Source organism: Astatotilapia calliptera, chromosome 6 (assembly GCF_964374335.1).
Source record: "Astatotilapia calliptera chromosome 6, fAstCal68.1, whole genome shotgun sequence".
NCBI classification, from domain to species: domain Eukaryota; kingdom Metazoa; phylum Chordata; class Actinopteri; order Cichliformes; family Cichlidae; genus Astatotilapia; species Astatotilapia calliptera.
This window is the reverse complement of record NC_137427.1, coordinates 23,398,806-23,418,759: the sequence shown is the minus strand read 5'-3', so window position 1 is coordinate 23,418,759 and position 19,954 is coordinate 23,398,806. Positions and strand designations below refer to the sequence as shown.

General features: G+C 38.8%; 2 protein-coding genes across 3 annotated transcripts; one reads left to right on the top strand and one right to left on the bottom strand.

Annotated features, from left to right (window-relative positions):
* Positions 1-6,914: 6,914 nt before the first annotated feature.
* Positions 6,915-9,152, top strand: slc25a4 (solute carrier family 25 member 4). Its single transcript, XM_026171144.2, has 4 exons — positions 6,915-7,141; positions 7,807-8,293; positions 8,378-8,518; positions 8,635-9,152. The coding sequence occupies exons 1-4, from the start codon at positions 7,031-7,033 to the stop codon at positions 8,793-8,795; spliced, it is 900 nt and encodes a 299-aa protein (XP_026026929.1). The 5' UTR covers positions 6,915-7,030; the 3' UTR covers positions 8,796-9,152.
* A 648-nt stretch (positions 9,153-9,800) lies between these two features.
* On the bottom strand, positions 9,801-19,061 carry cfap97 (cilia and flagella associated protein 97). 2 transcript variants are annotated; one of them, XM_026171141.2, is made up of 5 exons: positions 18,895-19,061; positions 15,944-16,877; positions 14,602-14,882; positions 10,735-10,897; positions 9,801-10,012 (listed from the first exon to the last, which is right to left on the bottom strand). In XM_026171141.2, the coding sequence occupies exons 2-5, from the start codon at positions 16,854-16,856 to the stop codon at positions 9,903-9,905; spliced, it is 1,467 nt and encodes a 488-aa protein (XP_026026926.2). In that variant the 5' UTR covers positions 16,857-16,877; positions 18,895-19,061; the 3' UTR covers positions 9,801-9,902. The 2 variants fall into 2 exon arrangements, with proteins under 2 accessions (XP_026026926.2, XP_026026927.2); XM_026171142.2 differs by having other exon boundaries at positions 9,801-10,009; positions 18,895-19,058.
* Positions 19,062-19,954: the final 893 nt, after the last annotated feature.

Sequence of the window (19,954 nt, the reverse complement as noted above, 5' to 3'; positions counted from 1 at the left end):
TGACGAGGTTTGCACACATTTCCTCGGCCAGATGTGTACCTGGATTACACAAGAATGACATCAATTAGCCGATGAATGTGAACGCCAGTGTGCATGAACCTCCACTAGGTTTATGCATATTAGATATTCTGATGCATGAAAACCAGAACAAAGAATGTAAAAGTGCACTTGATCATTCTTAGTAAGTAAAAAAGATCTAAAAGGAGAAGAAGACATGAATGAATGCAGTAAACCTCTTATAAAACACTCTCTCACACAGAGACACAAGCTGGGTGATCCTGTTACTGCTCATTCTGCACCACAGCCACACCAAATCCTGAAAATTTGCCAGTTTACAAATGGCAAATTTATCCAATTTAGGAAACTTAATCTATGAATCCCTGAAATTTTATCATTAAAGACCAGCGCAGAAGGTTCTTAAGTCTCTAATTTTGTATGTGAGTCATTATTAGCGCCAAATGCAATGCTTCTTATTGTTATAGTAATTTATATTTGTTTTGAGGTGCTGGGTGAAAATATGACACCTCAAACAACCCGGAATACGAATCTGGCTGGAAAAGTATAACAAGTTTGGAAAATTAACTGGGACTGTACAAAGGTTTTGGCCCTAATAGTAAAAGTAAAATGCAGTGAATCAATAAATGAACAGTTACTAAAACTGCTTTACCACATTATTAGGACAAGACAAGTAGTATAAATACATAAATTCAGCAGTTTTCTCAGGAGGATTGCTTGCAGTCCTCCTCTGGGACCAGAGGAGCATCTTTTACTACCTCACTTAGCACTTCTTCTTATTGCAGATATTTTGTATTAGTAGTTCTCATAGGAGCACTTTGACCTGGTTTTAAGTGCAGCTGATAAAATGCTTTACTGGATATTTCTTCCCTGTGCTCTGTTTACAATATGTCCCTGTTATATTAACATATGTTGATCATTGTCTTACAGTCATTTTCAATATTGTACATTATATATTTATCTGTAGATTATTTACTTGACTAAGCAATTACCATTTTTCTCTTCAAGGTCAGACAATGATGAAAATAGCCATGAAAAATTCCCACAGCTCCAGGTCATGTGTCTGAATTTTTATCCTTAAGTATCCTTTAATGTCAAAAAATATTGTAGCTGTGCCATGACCACCCAGCAGTGAATCATCTTCATAGATATTTTTAATAACGTAATTGTTGTGCAGACATTGTCATAACAAAACACCAACACACAATGAACTTGAGTGCTCAGGTTTATTTGACAGCTGCAATCATCAGACTTCGCTCTTAACTCTCATCTTTTCTTCTTCTTTCCTCAGCAACACGTCTGCTCTCATATTGTCACTCTCCCCCACTTCCTTTTCTCATGTTTTTTCCTGTCACTCAAGTGTCTGTCAATCTGAAGCCCCCACTCCTGCCCGGTCCATCCTTTAGTCCCCCACTGACTGCATGTCTCCAGGTCCTTCTGATTGGTCATGGAGATTTTTACTCCTTCGCAGCTGTGTGTGTGTGTGTGTTCATCCACCTTGCATGCTCTGCCATGGGCACTGCCCTGACTGCGGGTGTTAAATGGCAGCTGCATGATGCGCTCTCCCTCTCACCATGTCTGCATCTTTTTTTATATCCACAGACACACAGACACACACATGCATACGTGCTTTTGACATGTTTAGTCCCCAGTCAGCCCCTTTAACGTTTATGAAGAGGGGCCAACAGCCAATAATGCACCAAAGAGAAGACAGAAAGCACTTAAATAATCTCCTGAGCCCCAAAGAGCACAGTCTCTCTGTCTGCCAGGGAGAACTCATGCTGGATCTGAGGCCATGGGATTGTGTTAAGATTGTGCCTTTAAACTCACAAAGCTCACGGGACTGAGTATTGTGAGGAAGAAAATAAACAATATGGTTTTCTCTTAAGAGGGAGCCGGGTGTTTGCTGATTCATATGTAGGAGATAGGACAAAGAATTATGAAACATCCTCCAAATGTCTGTATAATTATTGGTTTTTGTGTCGTATCCCCATGCTGCCTTAGGACCAGTTGGAGCTTAGTGCTACAGACAGTGTAGAGAAGTCAGAAAGTGTTAAGAGATGCACAGAAACTCGGTTTGGTTCGGTTCGGTTTATATGAAAGGTTTTTCTTTTTTAACCTGTGTACATGAGAGGTCAAAGTTTCTTGGAAAACTAAGCGACTGTGGTTGGTGAATACTGTAAATCAAAATAACACAAACATTAATGTTTACAATGTTTTGGACGAAACACTAATACTGTCAAGGCAGCGCAGGAGGTTTGCAGCAGTTTTTGTTGCATTGTGGCAAAATTAAATTAAATCCTCCAGACAGAAGAAACCTACGCTGCTGAGTTCTGACCTTCATATGAGTGGTTTTAACCCTGTCTGACATTCATAATCTCCATTCTCATCGTGCCTCAAATAGACAATAGGGGCTCAGGGGAATTAAAAAAAAGAAAAGAAAAACATGCCTGCTTCTTAACAGATAAAATCAGTGACTGTATTAGTGTAAGAGTGGTGTGTAACGGCTCTGTGTATGCGTGTTCTCGGAGCGGTGGGAGGGGGTTAACTGTCTGACACCTGCAGCTCTTCATACTCAAAATGCAAATCCAAACTCAACCCCCACCCTGGGTGACCCCTCCCTCAATCTAAAATCCAAGGTTACTGAGCAACGACTTTTGCAAACCTAGATTAGATTTAAATAATAGCACAAAAAGAGGTTTGACAGCAGTAAAGGCAACGTTAAACTGCTTCTCTAGAATTATAATGAGATCACTTCAGATAATATTCATATGAAGACCTGTAGACTTTGAAAATCCTTGAAGATGACGAGTCATAAGAACATTTTTAGAAACAAAAAATCTCTCTTTGAATATTAGGTTATATTTGGTCATCCAAAACTCCCTCAGTGCACATCATCTTCAATTAACAGAAGATGACTGATGCAGTGGATCAAGATATAGTTTCATTTCAAGAATACTTTCCAAAAGTAGCCTTTAATAATCCCATTAAATGAGGCTGTCTGCTGTAACTCAGGATAAAGATGCCTTAGAAGACAATGATGTAAACTAAAAAAGCCAGGTTTGAGTATGTGCACTTGTAACTGCAAAAACTCCAACATTTGCTCACTCAAAAGCAGGTGCAAGTCCCGGTGCCAGCCAGCATCTGCCTTACCGAAGTGCTCAAGTGAACAAGATGCTGAATCCCTAACTAGAAATAAGGTCACAGGCCTGCAGCTGAGCCTGACCTCTGACCTGGGTGGTGGGAGGGGGGGCAAATAAAGTGGTGCATTATTTTCATTGTTGTGTGGTAAGTAAATAAGGAAAAGCACCTGTTTTACTGAGCGCACAAGTTGCACTCTGGAGGCGTTAGTGATGCTCTGGTGTGCAATTCAGCTCTCTGGTGCCACCCAGTGACTTCTTTTAATTCAAAAGTCAGCAGCAGGGAAAAGGGGAAGGACCACAACCAGGGGACCCTCCAGATAAACATTTAACACAGTTAAAAAGTTAAAGATGAAAAACATTGTTTCCCCCATTCTATAAATAAGAGCTTCAGCAAATATGGTTTTTGATAATGAACTAAATAGATAAATAATAATAATATTGTCTCCATGGTGTTAGATATACTACCATGAAGAATCTGTTTCTACGTCTAACATACACACATATACATACAGACTAAGTGTAAATGTAGGAATAATGAGTTTTGTAGTCTTACAACGGGGTTACTGATGCTATCCTGACAGGAGACGCCTTGTAGCGTCAAGTTGGCTGTGAATCTAAACAGTCAATAAGCGCCACCAAGTGGCCACAAGGTGGTAGTTAGTTATAGGCATATTCTTAGAGTGTTAACAAGAACAAAGCATTTCAGGACGGGGGGACGGCAACTCAAACATTTATCAGAAATAAAATCTGTGCAGAAACGCTAACATTGGGCACGATTTTCAGAATCCTATTCCAAATTTATTATGTGAAAAGTGGAGCTGCATAAGACTTTAAATATAATTTTGTGTTAGATAGTTGCTTTGCAAAGTGGAAAAAAAACAACCTTATTTATGCTTTTAACTTCAGTAAAAGTTACAAACCTACTGAAGTATTATAATAGTGCACAAGTTGCTTCAGCAATCAGTGGTGTATATATGTCGGTGCAGTGGTTTAGGACTGTTACCTCGCAACAAGAAGGTCCTGGGTTTGAACACTGTGCGGAATTTGTATGTCCTTCTTGCTTGAACTTGTCATAAAGGCCTAGTGTAGTTTGTAAATTTTTAAATTAATGTTATTGAACTTCTGTGCAGTGAATCTGGTATTGCCCTGGCTTATTGAACAGAAAGTAAGTCTTTGGGGAAAATATGTGAATGGGGTAATTTTGGAACACTATAGAGAACATGATACTCTGGTTGGTTAACATTTGCTCGGCAACCCCTCAGTGGAACAAATCCAGGTTGGCCAGTTTACCTGTTTTCAGGTAAGTTCATATCATCTCTTATGCAACAAGAAAAAATGACCTAAAACTATATTTTTGCTTTTTGACAAGTGGTATGCATTACTTAGAGAGTTACCCTAACCACAGAGAGTTAGGGTTAGGTGGGGCCATAGAGGTGGAGCAAGATTACATCAGTGGCTCTGCAGTGAATAACCTCTCCTCCCTACTAACAAAGCTGGACAAGTGACATTTTGAAATGACTACAGGGAGTGCAGAATTATTAGGCAAGTTGTATTTTTGAGGAATAATTTCATTATTGAACAACAACCATGTTCTCAATGAACCCAAAAAACTCATTAATATCAAAGCTGAATGTTTGTGGAAGTAGTTTTTAGTTTTAGCTATTTTAGGGGGATATCTGTGTGTGCAGGTGACTATTACTGTGCATAATTATTAGGCAACTCAACAAAAAACAAATATATACCCATTTCAATTATTTATTTTTACCAGTGACACCAATATAACATCTCCACATTCACAAATATACATTTCTGACATTCAAAAACAAAACAAAAACAAATCAGCGACCAATATAGCCACCTTTCTTTGCAAGGACACTCAAAAGCCTGCCATCCATGGATTCTGTCAGTGTTTTGATCTGTTCACCATCAACATTGCGTGCAGCAGCAACCACAGCCTCCCAGACACTGTTCAGAGAGGTGCACTGTTTTCCCTCCTTGTAAATCTCACATTTGATGATGGACCACAGGTTCTCAATGGGGTTCAGATCAGGTGAACAAGGTGGCCATGTCATTAGTTTTTCTTCTTTTATACCCTTTCTTGCCAGCCACGCTGTGGAGTACTTGGACGCGTGTGATGGAGCATTGTCCTGCATGAAAATCATGTTTTTCTTGAAGGATGCAGACTTCTTCCTGTACCACTGCTTGAAGAAGGTGTCTTCCAGAAACTGGCAGTAGGACTGGGAGTTGAGCTTGACTCCATCCTCAAGCCGAAAAGGCCCACAAGCTCATCTTTGATGATACCAGCCCAAACCAGTACTCCACCTCCACCTCGCTGGCGTCTGAGTCGGACTGGAGCTCTCTGCCCTTTACCAATCCAGCCACGGGCCCATCCATCTGGCCCATCAAGACTCACTCTCATTTCATCAGTCCATAAAACCTTAGAAAAATCAGTCTTGAGATATTTCTTGGCCCAGTCTTGACGTTTCAGCTTGTGTGTCTTGTTCAGTGGTGGTCGTCTTTCAGCCTTTCTTACCTTGGCCATGTCTCTGAGTATTGCACACCTTGTGCTTTTGGGCACTCCGGTGATGTTGCAGCTCTGAAATATGGCCAAACTGATGGCAAGTGGCATCTTGGTAGCTGCACGCTTGACTTTTCTCAGTTCATGGGCAGTTATTTTGCGCCTTGGTTTTTCCACACGCTTCTTGCGACCCTGTTGACTATTTTGAATGAAACGCTTGATTGTTCGATGATCACGCTTCAGAAGCTTTGCAATTTTGAGACTGCTGCATCCCTCTGCAAGATATCTCACTATTTTTGACTTTTCTGAGCTTGTCAAGTCCTTCTTTTGACCCATTTTGCCAAAGGAAAGGACGTTGCCTAATAATTATGCACACCTGATATATGGTGTTGATGTCATTAGACCACACCCCTTCTCATTACAGAGATGCACATCACCTAATATGCTTAATTGGTAGTAGGCTTTCGAGCCTATACAGCTTGGAGTAAGACAACATGCATGAAGAGGATGATGTGGACTAAATACTCATTTGCCTAATAATTCTGCACTCCCTGTATTTATCATAAATGAATATGCGACAAAACTGCCAGTGTGATGATACAAAAATCATTCTAATCTTCTTCTTTTTTTCAGTAAATATGTGTTCCATCCACTTGCCCTGTCCTAGAACAGATTGTATTTAGATAGATAGATAGATAGATAGATAGATAGATAGATAGATAGATAGATAAAAATCTCTTTTATGTTCTTTTAGGTTTCCCGAGGCCTTAGCAACTGGAGTCATTGGATAAAAATTACACCATGAGATTTACAGATTTACAGAGTACACAGCTCTCTGTAAATGTCATACTGGGGTTGAAGTCATGATACACATTTAATACGCTATGAAATTTAATTGTTACCTTAATATTATTCTAATAAAGACAGATTTTTTTTTTCAGTTTTCTGGAAACTCAATAAACCCCACAAGTGTGTGTAGACAGAATGCAAAAGCTGTTCTCCAGTCGGACTTTAGATAAAGGACTTCTCCATCATAAGGATTAGTGACATCTGACTTTTAATAATTATCAAATTACACACATTGTGTCCTTTAAACGTCCCCGGGTAGGCCGACTCTTGACTTCAGAAACATGGCGCACGAGTTGAACTTTAACCTCGGAAATTTATTCGGCCTCGTTTATCTGTTCGACCAACTGTAAATCCATCACTCAAGATTCTCGCGATAATTGCCCCGCATATATTAAGACACATGGGGGTTGCCTCGTCCACTTGGAGAAGCGTAGGGTTTCCTTGAGGATCTTGGCCACTTTTGGAAAAGTCAGAAGTCTCGGATCTCCACAAGAAACAACCAATCATGTCGGACGCGGTGACTAGTTTTATGAAAGACTTTTTGGCCGGTGGCATCGCCGCTGCCATCTCCAAAACAGCTGTCGCTCCCATTGAGAGAGTCAAGCTGTTGCTGCAGGTAAAATGACTGAACCAACTGCTGCCTCTGGCACGGTCGCATGTCTGCGTAAAGCGTGCGTAATTGTGGGGCTTCTGCGATAACTCAAACACAAAATGCAACACAAGAATTGTTTTTCAAGAAAGAAATGGCCCTTTGGACTCATTTGGTCTCGTGCGTAATGCCAGTGGGCACGTGAGAGGTCATGGATTGATGTGGAAATAGTTTTACGCGCCAAGTTACGCAGAATTCTTCTGGTGACAGTAAGGGTGGCAAGCCCTCCTAATAAGCGTTGCAGAAAAACGACCATAAGTAGCTAGTTCATCATGCTGTTTGTGCTTTTATTAAGTTAATTAATCCTTTATTATTACAGATGACCGCTGCAATAGTCAGTGAAAGTGGACTGCTAAATTTAACTTGAAGTGTGTAATCTAATACACAGTGAGGTCTCAAGTGACAGGAGTGTGCCTCTGCTGGGCCTACAACTACATGATGTCTGTCCGGAGAATATTAAACATAGTAGTCTAAGATTATGTAAATACCAAAATGATGTATTTAAAATTAAAATTTTGCTCAAATATTGCATACTATTTAGAAAAAATGGTCCCTGTCGTGTCAAGGTTTACATTTACATGGAACTATGGCACACGTGTGTCCAATACAGAACTTTTATGCTTTGTTTGCAGGTCCAGCATGCCAGCAAGCAGATCACAGCAGAAACACAGTACAAGGGAATCATTGACTGTGTGGTTAGAATCCCCAAGGAACAGGGCTTCATTTCTTTCTGGAGAGGCAACCTGGCCAATGTCATCCGTTACTTCCCAACCCAAGCCCTCAACTTCGCCTTCAAAGACAAGTACAAGAAGATCTTCCTCGGTGGCGTGGATCAAAAAAAACAATTCTGGCGTTACTTCGCTGGCAACCTGGCATCTGGTGGTGCCGCTGGTGCGACTTCGCTCTGTTTCGTGTATCCTCTCGACTTCGCCAGAACGAGGCTGGCTGCAGACATCGGCAAGGGCACAGCAGAGAGAGAGTTCACTGGTCTTGGAAACTGTATTGCCAAGATCTTCAAAACCGATGGGCTCAAGGGTCTTTACCTCGGATTCAACGTGTCAGTGCAGGGTATTATTATCTACAGAGCGGCCTACTTTGGATGCTTCGACACGGCTAAAGGTGCGCACAGCTGTTACACTAGAATGTATTAACAGTGTACATGTGCATTTTACACGTGGGTGACTTAACTTGTGCTTCTTATAGGTATGCTGCCAGATCCCAAGAACACGCACATCATCGTCAGCTGGATGATCGCCCAAACCGTCACTGCTGTAGCTGGTCTCATCTCATACCCCTTCGATACAGTCAGACGTCGTATGATGATGCAGTCTGGACGCAAAGGAGGTGAAACCATGTTCGATTCGTTTGGCCCAGTTATTGCACAGTTATTAAGCATTCATGTGAGGGCATTATGCAACATTATTCATGTCCGTTGTCTTCTTCTCTTTTTATTTCCAAAGCTGACATCATGTACAAGGGCACAATCGACTGCTGGAAGAAAATCATCAAGGACGAGGGACCAAAAGCCTTCTTCAAAGGTGCCTGGTCTAACGTGATCAGAGGCATGGGTGGTGCCTTTGTGCTGGTGCTTTACGATGAGTTCAAGAAGTTTGCATACTAAACTTTCAACCAATCCCCAAGGAAACCCTTTACTTTGTTTAAGTCTTATTTCTGGTGATACAGTGATAACAGCTTGGTGAATTTACAGTGTGGGCGTCTACAGTATGACAGCCCAGGTAAGGAGGGTGGGTGAACCAAAAGTGTATATATCCCATCTAGGACATGCCAACAGGCAGTCGTTCAGTAAAAGTCAAGCAGGTGGAGATTTTGTGATGACGCACATGATGATGTCACTTCAGGTCATGCTTCCCATGTTAGTAAGTTTGTGAAGCAAGTTGAGGAGACCCATGTGTTATGCTGTGACCACTCTGATCCTCATAAATTATTTTATTAAGAATAAAAACGTATTATTCTAACAGTCCAGTCTTTTTGATGAATGCACTGTTGTCACAGTCTTGTTGGTTTTCATATTAGATTTTCTGTTTAACTCCCCACATGGACACCAAGCCAACATACACAATGCTTCAGAAGTGAAGCAGCAAAGTGCGACTTTTCAATGTATTATTTACACCCATTTTTTTTCTGCTGTCCCATCGATTGTCTTCCATGATAAAAGCTAATAAATGCATCTTCCAGCAAGAATGATTTGAACAAAACTTGCATCTTTAAAGATGCAAAACAGTACACTGTTAATTGGTGGGAAAACAGCTTTAGTTAACAGGAAACAGAATAAATATAAACAAGTAAACCTTTAAATAACTTAAAAACACAATTTTTTGTGTATCCCATTTAATCAAGCAATGTAAAAAAAAAAAAAGGTTACATTTATAGGAACTGAAATTCAGTCATAATAAACAATAATTTGTACATTTATACCTTCAACAAAACAATATCTTCTGCTTGTGCAGCTAACTTCGGTACTGCGACACTGCTGTGGAAGCCACACATACCATATTTCAGATTCAAAGAAAATGTTTATAATGGATAAGCATGGTTACACGAAAATCACTGAAGAGTTGATTAAGCCAGATGAAAGTATGCTGAACACATTTACGTGACAAGAACCTTTGAGCTTTGTTCCTTTTTTAATATTTTGCGATGCAAAGATATCAACTGAATATGGATAACAGAAACCAGATTTTAGCAGATTAAATGTTAAACAGCGCTCTCAGCACCATGCTGCCCGCGCTGCACCTGGTTTTTTTGACCTGGGTGAAGGTCTGCTGCTGGAGTCAGTGGAGGGGAGTGATGCCCTGGAGTTGGCTGACCTGGGACCTGCTGAGTGGATAACAGAAACATGCTCTCTGATTACAGGCTTATCATTACAGTTTAATCATAAAATAGCACAACTTTAAAAACCATTATTACACTGCTAAGAAAATATGTACATATTTGAAATTGTATTTAAAAACAATCAGGCAAACACACACACACACACGTGTTTTATGACAGTTGGAATCTGTTATTGGTTAATTATTTCAAATGTTATTTTAACACCAGGAAGCAACAATGAAACACAAACATTAAAAAGACAAAAAGGTGTTAAGAGGAGAAACAGTTTGTCAGTTACTGAGCCATGAAATTCATTTCATAGCAGTGTTAAGAGCTGCTTTTTACAGTCTTCTCGTTCTCTTTAATCCAGTCTTTGCAACCATCTGGAGATAAATTTGCAGCCGTCAGTTTGACATGAGTGCGTACCACATGCTAATGCCTTTTTCTACCTTAATTAATGCAACACAAGCAAATAACAGCAGGCTTCTCCAAATGTCTCCCCACACACACTCCTGCAGGTGGTGTGCTCGTTGAACAAAAACACTGAGGTCTGCATGCAAAGGTTTTTTATTTATTATTAATATTCTGTAGCTGTGCTTTAATTGCAGTATGACAAACTGTAACTGGAGGAGCATATAGCATGTACTAGAAGGTACATATCTGTTATCTAAACCAAAGTACTTAAAATTAAAATTGTTGGAAAACAACCAAAGATGTAAGACACCAACCGGAGGTAGTCCTGCTGCTAGATCGATCTTTCTTTGTGGTGGACCTGCAGATGGGAAATGAAGAACCTCCCAGGTATCCGGCTTGGCGCTGATAGTCTGCCAGTTGCTCTGAGCGCCTCAGGCCAGGTGTGGGCTTCACAGACTCCAGCCTCTTCAGGAAAGCCTGAGAGGAATAGAAAGATTCTTACCTCATTAATACTCCAAAAATACTGTAAAAGTAAACTGTTCCCCCACCACTGTGGGAGGTAACTACATTTCAAACTCAAATTTTGGTACTGGACCTAAGGTACTGACAGAAAAAAATACACACAGTTTGTAATATTGTATGTGATATAGACCAATGATGCCAAATATACGTCCCATCAGGCCCACTGATGTTTAGTGTAATCAACTTGTGAAGGTTTTTGTTTGTTTTTTGTTGTTGTTTTTTTAAACATTAAGTCAGTGAGATTGTTTCTTTGAAGTGCTTAACAAAAGTATTAGACCACCACCCAATGTTAGGGTTATGCCAAAACTGCCTGAAATTAACTACTGTATTGGCAAAATACTTTTTTTATGTTTAGGTAATGGTTAGATCAACATCAAGCTGGTGTGCAAGCTCTTTAATTAAAATAACATTTTTAAGTCTAAAATATAATAATTATTTTTCATGAACTTTTAAATTTACCATTTTACAAAAAAAGCTGAAACAAATAGTAAAGTACATGATTATTTTTTCATTAACAAGCTAAATTACCATTTGTTTGGGGTTTTTTGCAATACTCAGCAGAAAAAGTTGAATATTAGGCTTGATTCATTTCAGACTTCTTTGAGAAGTCTAGTCTGCTGTTTCTGTATTAAACATTAATTCAGTGAATTGAGCAATTTTAAGTTTTAAACAGGTTTTCGACAGATTTCTAAAATATTTGTGTTCTTTGTTTTTAGGTGGTCAAACAGTTTAAGTGCTGTATGTCCACTTTAGATGAAACCGGGGTGACACTCTTGAGCTAACCCATATGGAAAAGATATATATATAAATCTTACAAAGTTTGTATCTGTCTTGTGTGAAACTTGTATGAAAAGCATATAAGTGTGAAAACAGATATAAGATCCCTTGAAAAATTATATAATGAAACTTGTATGTTTTGGATACTTACTAAAACAATGTATGAAAGTAATGCGAAAGTGGCCACTTTCATGAGTAAATCATGTAAGCCTTATATGATTTACTCATGAAAGTGGCCACTTTCATGAGTAATCACATATAAGTTTTTACTATTTCTTTTCCGTAGTTTAAACTACACAGCACAGTTACAGTAAATATAGATAAAACAACCTGAAATGAACACCGTGCAAAAGAAATATATGGTAAGAGTTTATTTTTTTAAATATTTTTTTAAATATTACTTTTTTATTATTTGATTTGACTGGTTTGATTATATTCATTCTTGCTCTTGGCTAGAATGAATACATAAAAAAACAGCACATACACTAAGATGTATTTTAAAACAATCTACCTCTTAAAAATAAGTCACTATTTTATTAAATAAGTCAAATTTATCAGTCAACAATTTACCAACTGCTGTGCACCAGGACTTTGCGAAAGGTACACAGCAACCCCAACAAAACAGCATGAAGCAAATCAGTGTAGACAAGTGGCTAAATGTCACGCATGCACTCCCACACGCAGGGTCTGCTGTAATCTCTCAGTGAACAAAAGCTCCATATGAAGCAGTGTGATGAGGAAAAAGCTCAAGAATCACCAGACCTTCGTGCTGAAGATCAAAAGTCTTCCAGAGGGCATGAAAAGGCACTGCAGGCTTCTAAATACAGCCAGAATTACCACCTACTATATTTTTAATGTTTGCATTACAGGAGACATCTTCAATGAAAATGTACCCATTGTATTATCATTATTATTATTATTGTTATTATTAGTGTATATAATTTCTTTGAAAGAATACTATGTGTAGAGGGTAAACTAGCACTTGAAATACACAGAAGTGGTACTACTTGTGGTTGCCAGAGGTGTCTTACATGTGTGATGTGTGGGGTGTATACACTGATCACACGGGCAGATTCAATTACTAATCTCTAAGAATAGAGAAGGCGAAAACCACTCCTGACGCAGAGAGATGGGCTCAAGAGAGAGGACAGTCTGTTCTTAAAACCATAGAAACATTCTGGCTTATAGCAGCAACATTAGGGATCAATTTAAAAAATATATAATCATTATTACAGGAACACATGAGTAGAAAAGAAGTCAGGTTTTCACTTAGTAACACCAGTGCCTTGGCTGGCTACCAATAATTAATATGTCTTTACTTCCCCATCTCCTCTTTTGAAACTGTGCTGCATGTAGACATAAAAAATGTTGCCAAGATAAGTCAATATATGGGATGAGAGACTAAAGCGGCAGAGACTGAACTCTGTCAAATGTCAGTCTGCGGCACTGCTGCTGGCTGCCACCTGCTGCCATCTGTCCAAGTCTTTCCATGTACGTTTGCAGAGGTGGCACTCTTGGACTGACGCTAAACTCAAATCAAAACATCTCTATTCTTTATTCTCTCTATTCTGTTCTCTACTTAAAGTATTTATGAGGAAACTTCTTTTTTTTTTTTTCATAAAATGTTTTCTTTATGTTTCTTCAATAGTTTACTAAAGGCAACGTAAAAAACATTAAAAAAAAAAAGAGTAAATAATTAAAAAGTAGGATGCAATACAGTAACATGTAGACTGGTTTTCAAGGAAGTTACCAACTTGAGTAACAAGTCTAGTGGGAAAAGTCAACTTCTATAGTTACATGTTGTATTTACAGTCTCTTTAAGAATTTAAAATACAGTAAGAAAAGATTGTTTTTAGAACAGGAACCCAAAAAGACTTAGACGTCCCTAACAAAAAATAATGCCACTCTGACCCTATCTAGCAAACTAAAAGTCATTTTTATTCTATTAATTTCACACCTATAGACGTTTAGATCCAACAAGAAAAGAAATATAATTATTACATTTGAATTATGAAACCTCAAAACCAGTCCTAAGGTTTCTGTTTGGGACTTTTCTGACTTACATCTTAACTTTTGAGTGATTTACATATTATTAACCTACACGATCTCTCGCAGAGTGACAAGCCTGTTCACAGCAACATTAAATCTCTCTGCTCTTTTTGATATCCACTCATGTTAATAATTATCTTTCTTAGTTTTGAGAACTTCTGTTAGGGGTGTTGTTCTTTACAGTATTTCTCCTCAAAACCATATTGAAGAAAGTTGCTTTCAACCATAAGCATTTTGAGATATTTGAAAAACTAGATAAGAAAATACATTTTCTTATCTTTTCTAAAAATTTGTTGAAGAAAAACAAACATGAAAGCAATATAACAATGCTATTATAGCAGCTAATGCTGCTGTGCAATTGAAAGTCAATTCAAAAATATGTTACACTAGCAAAAGTTGATTGAGAGGGAAGAACAGTTAGATGTACCCCGCCTCTTGCCCTATGACAGCTGGGATAGGCCCCAGTGCCCCCGCGACCCCGAAAAGGATAAGCGGAAGAGAATGGATGGATGGATAAATATATTTATATGATTGAAAACTGGAATTTCTTTCTACAGATTATAAGTATACTGCAAGGACACAGGAGTAATTTTTTCCCCAACATTACATACTAGAATTAGTTGGGGGGGAATCATCCAATTCAATACATTAGTGGGTGAAGAGTTGTCGCCTGGTGAAACTCTTCTGTTGTTTGCAAAAGACAAAGAAACACAAAAGCAAATTAATTTCTTACTCAGTTTATCACAAATGTTTCTCTTGCTATTAAGACCGCCTATTATCAAAACAATTAAGCAAATCAAGGATTGAGTTTTGACCCAAGAAGTGAAACTTACCAGGTTCTCCCGCTCAATCCGTTGCTGTTCTCGTTGCCTGTTCACTGCACTGTGAGTGAGGCGAATTCGAGGAGAGTTACTTGCCCCGTGGCTTTTCTTCACTGGTGCGCTTCCCGATCTGGGACCCGGAGAGAGGCGAGACAGCTCGCGAAGTAGTCGCTGATTCTCTAAATCAATGCGCCGAACCTCCTCATTGCTGAAGGAGTAGTTTTTCCTGTTTCTCCCTCCAGGATAGTGGAAGACCAGTTTTCTTCCAAGCTGACTTTCTAAATTGAGAGAGCCTGAAAGGAAAAACAAACAGTTGTATCATAATTTGAGTTTCACATTTTGTGCTAGTGGTGGAAAATGTTCTGTTGTACTGATGCTCAGGTCAAACATCAGTACATCAGAACACCCTCTGCAAACAGCTAAAAACGCATCTTTTTCCAACTTGTTTTTGAGTCTTTGTTTTTTAGGTTTTAGCATTTTTGTTGTGAATTTCTCTGTATAAATAAAATTGTACTTACTTCTGCTGCTTATATAAGTTTGGGTTCTTTGATATGAAAAACTGAATTTTTGAAGAGCCATATTCTTGAGCTACATTTCTGCAACCTCCATCATGTACATTTTGAAAAGTCACAAATAAGTGAAGTGGAATCTTTTTGTGCACTTTATTTCTTCATCAGTGTTCAAAAGAGCTTGCTCTGCAATGTTAACCACACTCTGTGCAAACCCCTTCTGAGCTACATTTTGAAAAACAGCAGTATGTTGAAACTAAAAGAGAAAACCTTGAAAAAGATTTTTATGTGAAGCAGAATTCAACTAAAACTCACAAATCTTTGTGTGGACAACTGTTTTCATACACGTTACAATTACTTTGGGGAAAAAGCTGATTTACTGAACTCACGGAGGAGAAATAAACTTCTGTTTTAGAGAGAGAGAGAAGCTCATATAAAGCTTACACTACACTTACCAGCTAAAATCTTTAATGAAATGCATGTTGATGCAACAGTTCCTCTTTTTCTGGTTTGGGACTGAAGTGTTTTTTTATACTTAGACTGCAATTTTAAGTGTAACAAATTTTTTATGTCATTTTCACCACATCAATGGACCTTTTTCATAGCCGTTATTCTGAAATGTGTTTGTAGGTTAATTATGGCCTTGTCCCTAGTAATGCATGCTGTCTCACTGGAATGAGTGTGGCGTAATAAAGGAAATGTTCCCATAATACCTTTAACCAATTAAACATCTATTTACACTTCTACGACATGTCAAAATGACTGCTGTGAAAAGAGGCCTAGGGCATAACTCCATGTGGGCTTAGAAATACAACTATTATAACGTAAAGCTCAACCATACTCACACTCATCCACATCCTGATCTGAGTCATCATCTTGTATGTTTCTAAGACCACTGGAGGGCACACTCTGCCGCGGCTGCTCCTCTTTATGACTTTCTTCTTCGACCTCTGTGACATTCAAGTCCAGTGACTGAAGAGGACTGGTGTCAGGTGAGGAGAGTGGGGTCACATCTGTCACTGAATCATCTGAGTCTGCCGTATGGAGAACAGGAAAATCACGAGGCCTTGCTGAGCCTACTCTGGTCCTTCTTATTCCTGGACATGAAGAAGAAGTTGCACTTGTTTTCAGGAGGGCAGGGGACTCTAAGCTGCTCTGGTGACTGCTACTGCTATAGGAGCCCTCAGAGTCTGCATCTGTGCTGGTCTCAGTCGATGAAAGAGAAGGACTCTCAGACCTGCTTGGAGGAGCTGAAGGACTTTGGTTGTGCAAATTTCTTATTACTTTTTTAGGAGATTGTTTATTTCTCCTTTTAGAGCTGGCACTGAATGGTAATGCTTCTCCTTTGGTCTCTTTTGGACTCTGAATGTAAACATCTGTATTATCTACCTCTTTGGCTTCAGCCAGTAAAGCCATGAATGTTCTACTGGACCTTTTAGGTTCTAAATTGGCGCAATCTTCACTATCACTGCTTTCATTGCTGATTTTATCCGATGTAGTGGAAACGGATGATCTACTGCTCCTATTATAGGTCTCCGCTTGCTTTAGATGTTTTCTTGTCTGATCACTCCTTGATGACAGATCGCCACGATAATTCTCTCTGTGTTTTGCATGTAACTTATCATGTGCTTTTGAGATCTTCTTCTCAGCCTTCAAACCTTTCTCCACCTTATGTTCTGCATCTGTGCTGCTTTCAGCACAATCGCTGTCGAAAAACGAGTGATCCACTTCACCTTCCAGTTCACTGGGGTTGAACATGGCAATTTCCCCTCTGCACACCTGTAAGGATGTAATGTGAGATACCTAAATAGTAATTTTTTAACCCATTTATTTAACATAACAGCTAACAACTTAGCAAAACCTGCTAGAGTGACTGCTTTCAAAGACTGAAATGATTGGCCAGGTGTCCCTTTTTATGTTGGGTTGCACAGCATTTTTATCCTTTGTCCACTGTCCCACATATTGAGACAATGTTCCACATTTTATGTGGTTCTAGCTTACAAACATCCTCACAAGAAACGTGGTTTAAACAGACATGTGCAAACAAGGATCCATACTGAAATACAAAATAAAGGTTAAGAATTTTAAAGGTTTTTTGCAATATAAAACAGGTAACACTGCATAAATCCATGAAAACAAGAACAAGAACAATAGGACAGTCCAGTGAACTCAGTGAAAACACACGATGGAGGAATGTTGATATGCACAAGTTACAGAACTTGAATGCATTTCTAAAGAACTGAAGATCATCACTTCAAACTGCTGTATGATCATCAAGTGAAAGGAAATTGTGTGAGGATGTTCATTATCAACCCAGGAAACAGCAAGGCTCGAGCCTGCCATGAACTGGAAACTGTTCGATCACCAGTGCCACTGTCTACAGTGAAGAGAGTTTTACATGACCATGTACCAAATTTCCCCTTTTGGGACAATTAAAGGATTATTAGAGGGCACCAATGAAAAAAGACGCCCCTTTTACAACATCGAAACCTTCAAGTTCAACTATTATTTGCAGCTGCCCACAGGAATAAAATAAATGCCTTCTGGAGAAGAATTTTATGGTCAGATGAGACCAACACTGAGCTAGCTGGCTACAATGACAGGAGGAATGTTTGGTAGCATGAAGGTGAGGCTTTCAAACTGTAGTATCTGTCAAGTACTGTGGTGTTAGCATGATGCTCCGAGGCTGTTGTGCTGCCAGTAGTACTGCCACACTACACAAAGTGGATGGAATACTAAAGACAGAGGACTACCTCCAAATTCTTCAACTTCACCTCAAATCAGCAGCTAGAGGGTTCAAACTTGAACCATCTTGTTCCAGCAAGCTGAGCACACACCGGCTTGGATGAAGCAGGCTAACACTAAGCTTCATGAATGGCCTTCCAATTCAAAATTTGTGGACCATGCTTAAAAGCTGTGGTCTGATAAAGGAAACCAACCGGTTTGAATGAACTCTACTAACTCTGCCAAGAAGAGTGGTCAAATACACACCCAGAATTATGCCAGAAAGTTGCTGATGACTACCAAAGATGTGTGCTCCAGGCGCAACTTGCTAAGGGACAATTAACCAAATATTAGTAGGGGTGCATGTATACACTTGAGACTACATGTATACTTTTGACGATGTGTGGATTAGAGAATCCAAATTAAATTCAAACTTATGGACCCAATACTAAAGTAATTAAAGATGTAGCTGTACAATCATTCTACCCTGGAAAAAGAACAGTCCACAAAAATTAATTAAAAGCCCCAAATTACCAAGATATTCAGGCCAATGATGTGTATGTAATCCTTTGTGTCAGATACAGTAACGGTCAGTCAATAAAAGACATCTGCATAGTTTGTGCGTGTGTGTGTGTTTTTGTTGAGGTTAGATAATACATGTTATACTATCGTGTAGCTTTAGCAAGCTTTGTCACATATAAATAAAATCTTTGCCCCACATTTCGCTTGTTGGTCCCCCTAGAGTGGCCTCTTCAACACTTTTCCTCAGTGCAAAGACCGGGTTTCATTTAGCTTAAAGTGGCATAACAGCAAACTGTTGTGTAATCTATCCATCAGTGTGTAGCAAGCTCCAAAACACTAACACTATTGGTTATCTGTTTACCTACACTTTCAATCTCCATTACTACAATAATATAAAATGCGGTGGGTATAATGCTTTCACGTGTGTTTTAACCCATAAACAACACACGTTAAGCCTGCCAGTTAACTAACGTTAATAGTAACATAGCTAACTTATCCAATTCGTTTAGTTTAGCTAACTTAAGCTCCAAGAATATCTTAGTTCTCTTACCCAACGAAAGAAGGCACGACACACCGTTTTCACGTTAGAATTAAGTTTCTTCTTAAGAAAGAATGTCAGGAATCTGAATAAATACAGAGCAAACCTGCAATAAAAACAAATTTAGCGTTAGCAGGCTAAAGCTGGAGTAACACGGTGCCTGGTAACTACGCAACGTCACTTCCTGGCAACGGTCGCCCTAGGAGATCTCTGCAGTAGTTAAGAGAAGCAGTCGACTCCAGCATTTTATCGCTATGAGGGTTATCAGAGTTTGATTATTTCATAAAAACAATAACAGCGAAAATTCAGCCGCTGATTTGCTAAATCCGATTATTTCAGTCAAAGTAAGTTAAACTGATCAAAAGTAAATTAATTTTTTGGTACTGAATCTAACAATAACTATTTGTGTTATATTTGAAGGTATTTGGGATAAAATTCAGTTAACATACAGTTTACAAAATGGTTTCTTATTGGGTAATATTAGGTAAACTTAATTTATATTGTATTATTTCTTTCTCATGATTTTGAGTGATAGAAAACATGCGCATTAACAAGACAAAACTGATGCAACTGATACACTGGGACAACAGAGTATATGACATATAATATACTTGAATTTGAATCACCTTTATTCCGATTTCTATCCTTTATTTATCGTTTGTTACTCTTCCTGCCCCTTGTATTTGTTTATGCGTGTCTACTTACTAAAATATGACTTAATACAATGATGTCTCTTCATGTTTTATATTTTTCACCTTTTTTTCTTGAGGTTATAAGTTTTGTTCTTTATAGACAATAAAAATTACTTTACTTCCTGCAATCTGGCCACTCAACTTACTGTCTGTTTTATGCAGAAAACAAACAAAAAGAGAGTTGCCCTGTGTTGTGTGTTTTTATCTTTGTGCACAAATTTCTAACCTACTTAAGAAACATGTCAAGAGACAGATACTGGAGACAAACAGATGGGAGGTCATTAAGTTTCTCCTGGGGATCCATTATACGACAGTAACTGCTCCCCCTAGTGCATCTCCATTACCAAGAAGAGGATTATCTGGAGGCGCGTCCCCTGAAA

What these genes read in the sequence shown, in the direction of transcription:
- cfap97 (XM_026171141.2), bottom strand. Translation starts at nt 16,856, where the DNA reads ATGTTCAACCCCAGTGAACTGGAAGGTGAAGTGGATCACTCGTTTTTC. An exon ending in AGATCAGGATGTGGATGAGT is followed by an intron (nt 14,883 to 15,943) that starts GTGAGTATGGTT and finishes TTTTCCTTTCAG; the next exon opens with GCTCTCTCAATTTAGAAAGT. An exon ending in TAGCAGCAGGACTACCTCCG is followed by an intron (nt 10,013 to 10,734) that starts GTTGGTGTCTTA and finishes TTATCCACTCAG; the next exon opens with CAGGTCCCAGGTCAGCCAAC.
- slc25a4 (XM_026171144.2), top strand. Translation starts at nt 7,031, where the DNA reads ATGTCGGACGCGGTGACTAGTTTTATGAAAGACTTTTTGGCCGGTGGC. An exon ending in GAGTCAAGCTGTTGCTGCAG is followed by an intron (nt 7,142 to 7,806) that starts GTAAAATGACTG and finishes CTTTGTTTGCAG; the next exon opens with GTCCAGCATGCCAGCAAGCA. An exon ending in ATGCTTCGACACGGCTAAAG is followed by an intron (nt 8,294 to 8,377) that starts GTGCGCACAGCT and finishes TGCTTCTTATAG; the next exon opens with GTATGCTGCCAGATCCCAAG.